The sequence below is a fragment of the Nicrophorus vespilloides genome, unplaced genomic scaffold, assembly GCF_001412225.1.
Source record: "Nicrophorus vespilloides isolate i.1.1-1 unplaced genomic scaffold, Nicve_v1.0, whole genome shotgun sequence".
Lineage (NCBI taxonomy): Eukaryota > Metazoa > Arthropoda > Insecta > Coleoptera > Silphidae > Nicrophorus > Nicrophorus vespilloides.
The window spans coordinates 1-6,256 of record NW_017095775.1 but is presented as its reverse complement, the minus strand read 5'-3'; the positions used below and the strand labels follow the sequence as shown (position 1 = coordinate 6,256).

The 6,256-nt window shown below is 39.2% G+C and overlaps 1 protein-coding gene across 1 annotated transcript; it reads right to left on the bottom strand.

Moving 5' to 3' along the window:
* Positions 1-1,494: 1,494 nt before the first annotated feature.
* LOC108563003 (lysine-rich arabinogalactan protein 19-like) lies at positions 1,495-2,466 on the bottom strand (the record flags this gene model as incomplete). The annotated part of the gene is made up of 1 exon (XM_017921536.1): positions 1,495-2,466. A coding segment is annotated over one exon (658 nt), but the record flags the coding sequence as incomplete, so codon positions are not given.
* Positions 2,467-6,256: the final 3,790 nt, after the last annotated feature.

Here is a 6,256-nt window from a genome sequence, read left to right as displayed (position 1 = left end):
GAACGAGTTAAAGAAGTAGACCAGGAAGGAAATGACATGGACAAATTAACGAGGCCACGTTTATTTTCTTAATGACCTGCAGCGTATTCCAAATTTAATTTACTTTTTTTTTACTGTTGTTGTTGCTAAGTTTGTAATTTACATATTTAACTATATTTGCTTTGGAAGCTCTTAGAATACGTTTCCATTCTAACTTTATTGTAATATTGCTTTATTGTACCAGAAGGGCGTTAACGGATTCATTCTGACAGCATCCTCCGCCTTGTTTATTCGGCTATCTCTGTTTAGCGATGATGTTTGTGTGGCGTATGCTAAAGGGGCACAAACGCGATAAAAGTAGGGCGAGAGTGGCGTGTTCAGGGGGTTGGAAGAGGGAACAATGCGTGGAGGAATCTCGAAAAAAAAAAAGAAAGGTGGGCATTCCTATCCCCTTCGCATCACCAATTCACACAGCAGACAGATTGAAGAAGAAGGGAAAAAAAAAACTTTTTATCTCGGTTTGAATGATGGAAGCTCGAAATCTGACATTTGTCAGTTAATGCTTTGCGTTTGGTGGAGAGGATTTAATCTCAGTGTTCTCAAGCTATTTGTGTTGCATATTGAATTGAAAACAAATAAAAATTGAAACAAAGTGTCTCATTTATATTATAAATACATTCAACCTTTGATTTACATATGAAAAATGGTGCAAAACGAAATAGTGTAAAAAAAAACGTGTAAATCGTGAGATGAGTATATTATGTTCATTAATTTTTATCGTAATGTAACTAAATATAATTATTTATATAGATCGCATTGAACAAATGTAAATACTAAATTATATGTTTTACTTTTCAAGTAACTTGTCAAGTAGTAATGTGAATTCGCTTTTATACTTTAATAAAGAAATATTACTTACCGCTTTGCGTTGCTTGAAATCTGACACTTGTTTTAGGGTTACGTTTTTATTGTGTTTTTTTTGTTTGGTCGTTATGGTAACTTGTAGATTTGTGGCTTCGGGATTTTGGAGAAGGGTCGAAGCCGAAAAATCTGAATAAAAATTATTGTTTTGTTTTGTTTGTTTGTTTGTTTTTTTTTTGGTAATATCAATGTGTAATATAATATTTATAATAATAGGTACGCAGTTGCATTTTTCATATTTCTCATCAATGTTTTTACTATGTACAAATTATTCCACAAGAACAAAAGAAATGTAAAAAATAATAATAATATATAAAGTATAAATATAATCTAATAATAATATTATTATTTGCAATGATCGTTTTTTTTTTGCTTCGATAAATATAATACAATATAATAACCAATATATAATATAATAATTCTCTGGAGTTTATCTACACGGTGTTGCTGGAAGAAGAAAAAAAAAATAATTGAAATAATTAATCGTGTGATCGCCTCCTGCATTTATACAAGTTTTTATTTATTTTCATCAATCGCTTAAAATGTAATATCGTTTATTTTTATATATATATTTTGTTTCATCTAAATTTATTATATATATAGTATGCGTTGCGCATGAAAACTATGTACAAAAAAGAATATTTAAAAAATCGCGCGCTTTTTACTTTCCGCTCCCTCAAAATAAAAAATAAAAACAAAAGATCGCGAACGACGTTTCGCTCCCCCGAACTGAAAAAGGTATCTACACAAAATTGAATTGTCACTGTTGTTACGGTCGATGTTGTGCGGTTGGGGGAGGAAGAGGAAACAAAGAAGCCACTAGGTTGAATACTTCTCTCTTTCTCTCTCTGTTTTAATTATTAATATTGCATCGATAGGTTGGTTATGTTGGTAGCAGGGGATTGGTATCACGTGAGTCGCGGCGGCGAGAAGGGGCGGTGGATGAGTGGCGGTTGCGGCGGACTGGGTGGGGCTATCCGCACGATTCCTCCGTGGTGGCTCTGCGAGTTCTGCAGGTTCGTCTGCGGCGACGAGTTCACGTGGATGCGGAGCGGCGCTGTCAGAGGCGGAGGATTGCCCAGTCGAAGCGGTTCCGGCATACGGATGTCCGGATGCCGATGGAGCTGGTCGGCTATCCGCAGGTTGATCGGTGGCGGAGGCGGCGAGTTCTTCAGGTCCGTGGAGTCCACGTTGATGGGACTGTCGTCGTCGGCGCGCGAATAGTTGGCGGCCGTCTCCTGCGGCGAGTCGGGGCGCAGTTTGTGCGAGAGGAAAGAGTGCGGTGGCGGCGATTGCCGGTCCATGCGAAAGATGGGGTTGCCGCCGCCGAAGCGGAATTGGGCGGGCATCGGACCCGGCGAATGCGGCCCGAAGCGGAACGTGCTGATCGGCGTCGGCGAGGTCGCACCGAAACGGAGCGGACCTGGTGAACTGATCGGTGGCGAATGCGCCCCCAGCGAGATGTCGCTATCGCTGTCGGAGGTGTGCGGCGCCGGGCTCAACGGGGGCGGCCTCGGACCGTTTCCATGGTGAGCCAACTGCGCTGCCAACTGTTGCTGCTGCATTCTGTAACATAAAACAAACACAAATCAATATACATAAAATTTTACATAAAGACATTTAAAAATTTAACATTTCTAAAACTTGATTTCCAATTAATTTCAGTAGGATTATTTAAAAAATTGGAGTAAAAATGATATAAGAATATCGATTTAAAACAAAAATAAAATAATCGTATTAAGTACGGAGAGTTTCCAGGGGCGGACTTTTCGTTTCAATAAAATTGCAAAAGCTGCGAAATTCGATTTGTCGAAGATTTCCCAGTTGGACGTCCGACGATGTTATTATAATCCGTGTCTTTTGTTCTGTCGGTTTTGCGGGGTGGGCGCTCCTTACAGAAGGTTATCGACGTACCGAGTGTGCACGGTGTGTAACTTTTCGATTTTCGCATCATGCAAATTCGATTTGTGCGCCCCGAAAATTGGGTGACTGGGCGAAGAAGGGTGAACGAGGGGACGGCGGAGGCGGTGGTGGAGGCTCGGGGCGCACCATTAAAACAATCGCCGCGGCGCCCCGGCGCGAAATAAACCAATTCCCGACATAAACCGACGATGGAATATTATCATTATGCAATAATAGATTCGGTGCTCTCCGAGGGAATGGAGCTGTAATTGGATTAGCAGCGATCTTTGTCGAGCTGAGGGATGGAGCGAGGGGGTGGTTAGGATGCGAGATATGCTACTGGGGGGCAGAACTAACGACCTGATTAGACATTGAAATTACCACTCTCCCTGAGCCCTACGCGAACATCAAAAGCGAGCGCCATCCAGCGATATTTTGCTAAAATAATTAGCTCGAACTTACATCAGATGTCAATCGATATTTGACACCTTAGAGCAGTGATTCCCAAAGTGGTCTATATCGACCCCCAGGGGTCTATGACAACCTGCAAGGGGTCTACGTCAGCGAAAAAAAAAATTTGGGGGTCCATGAAATGAAACATTGTGGACCCCCACCACAATGTGGGACAATCAAAATCCCGACATTCGAAATCCCGACGTACGAAATTCCGACTGTATCGAAATCCCGACAACCATAATCCGGACTGTATCAAAATTCCGACATATCGAAATCCCGACAGTGTCTTTTATTGTAAATGATCGACAAAACAGAACATTAATGAGTTATCTTCGCGAAATAGCTGATACTGTTTCATTATAATTATTTTATTCATTTATGTATTATAATAAAGATAATTTTTAAAATTCATCGCTCGAGTTTTTTATTTCTAGAATATAACGTGGGGAGTAGAGATTATTAATTGTTGTTATTTATTGTATTTGATTTCATTGAATTATTCGTAATAATTTATTGTTATTAATATTAAATAATAGTTAAATAATAATAGATGGTGACTACGTTTCGGAATAATTTAAAAATGTTATTGTATACATTATTTATCGGGATTTCGATACAGTCGGAATATGGTTGTCGGGCTTTCGATATAGACCAGATCTCAACATACACTTGAACTTGTAAAAACCTGCACATAATGATATACCAGTATCATCTTGTTACAAGCATACGCGCAGTCTCAGAGCAAAGATCTTAATAATAAAGATGTCAAAGATCTAGGGGGTCTACCCAAAACCGAAAAACATGGCAAGGGGTCTACGACACAAAAAAGTTTGAGAACCTCTGCCTTAGAGACTGTCAAGCATAATACTTGAATGAATGATATAATTGTCAAATCATTCTGTTATTATCTTAATTAATAAATTTTATACAAAATTTGATGAACTTTATGAATCAATGATTTGTTTTATAATGCAGGACCGTATTAAAATCAATTTGAACGTGCAAGATTCGGAGTGAAGGAGATCAGAAGAATGTCTCTCTTTTGTAGTGGATGGTGTAAAAGTGGAAGTCATTAAGGTCGGTGGTGGTGGAGGAGTATTTAGCGCGTGGCACCCCGCTGTTTAAGGGGTGGTCTGTTTGTGCTTCCCTCTTAATGCTCTCCACACCTCACGGCCGTAAGCCGCTTTGCATTTACCAAAAGCACTTACAAGACCCCCGAGCATCCAGCCAGACTTTCCAGGGATTTGGGTCTTGCCCTGCATCCCTTTTTCCCTCCGCCACCACCACCCGCCTTCTCGTTCTGGTCCGTGCGAAACCGCAAGAAATTTATGAACCCGCAAACAACCCCCATTAGTTGATTTCTGTTCTCTCTCCATCAAGGGAAGCAACACCACATTGACACGTCTCGTTTATGTTTATTTTGACAGTCAAATCTCTTCACATTTGACAGATTTCTTGTAAACATATTATCAGATTTTTTTTTGTAAAAACAAAATTCTTTACGTATTTCTATATTAAATTTCATATTGTTGCATATTATAATGAATTGTTAAGTTTAAAGTAATTACAAAATCGTTGAAAGAACTTTGCATGTCACGTCAGGCGGTGAAACAAATGAATCGTGTAAAATAAATGATGTTGTTAAGTAAGAAACACAGCGTCATTTCTCGAATTATTTTCACAATGCGAGTAAAGTAAATGTGATAAACGTGTGTATAAAGTATTTAAAGGTATGCATCTGCAAAATATGCCCCAGATGTAATTGCTTCGGCTCCAGTGCGAAGTAATCCATCTGTCAAAGTACAGCTGTCACAGTGTACGAGTATACCAACATGTTTCGAATGCTACAATGAAACAACGTGAAAGCTTCAAATCCAGAACAAATACGTCTATGCATACACACACACTGCATGTATATTTTAAAATAATCTATTTTCATCTACCAGTTTATTATTAGGATGCAGTGCTAATGTGTGTATATGTATATTTTTAAATAGGTTATTTGCATCTTTCAGTTTATATTAATGTAAATAATTGCTGCTAATATGATTAAATTTAATTAATGAGAAGGCTATGGTTTTGTGTATTGAATAAATGAAACAATTAAACGTCAAATAATTGTCATCTGAAAATAGGTTGGTAAAATTTATAAATTACTATAGGAATAAACGAAATTCATGCTGAGTAGGTTGTCAAAATAAAATAATTAGTGTCAAGTCGGTACAACTTTGGAAGCGTTTCATGACTTCGTGCAGTGCGTAATTGCGTGTTATGGATATCCAAATGTTAAGAGCAAAGCAACAATGGTAAGTGAAGAGTAAAAAGCTGAGGGGGTCACCCTGCGAAATTGGAAGCCTGATTATCTGAATCCAGCGATCTGTGATTTATGTTTTTTTTTTCTACTGTAGCGCCCCCCGGGGATTCCATTATTGTTACTACAGACACATATACATATACGCAGATCTGGTTCTTATGGGTATGTACAATGGGGGTAGTAGTGGACAAAAGGGCCCATAGCTGCGTGTCGCGTTCGCATTGAATGGTGTCCGCGGGTGCACAAAGGGCCTCGGCATCGATACACGGCAATTAGGGCGGTCCGCCAGTCATGCGATACCATCAGAGAAGGCACAGTTAAAAAGCGAAAAAAAAAAGAAGAAGAGAGATCAAGCAATTTTTAGATTTTGTTTCGTTCCATCTCCTTTTCTCTTTCAATCTTTCTTCTTTTCTTGGTGGGAAGATTTGTTTAAGGCAAATATTGTGTGGCACCCCACTTAGGGTGGCGCCCCCGCATCTCGAAAAGCGGTAGACGTATTTGAAAACACTTAAAGTTTGTTTTGTTTATTTAAATAATAGTGGAAGCGGGCAGTGAAAATACCGAAGGATGTTAAAAAGAAGATGAGGACAACCGAAAGAGGAAGGAGGAGAGAAACTGAAAACCGGCAGTCCTGTCTCCCTACTGTGTTCTTTGTAACCAGAGACTCGGATAGGTCGCATCTGG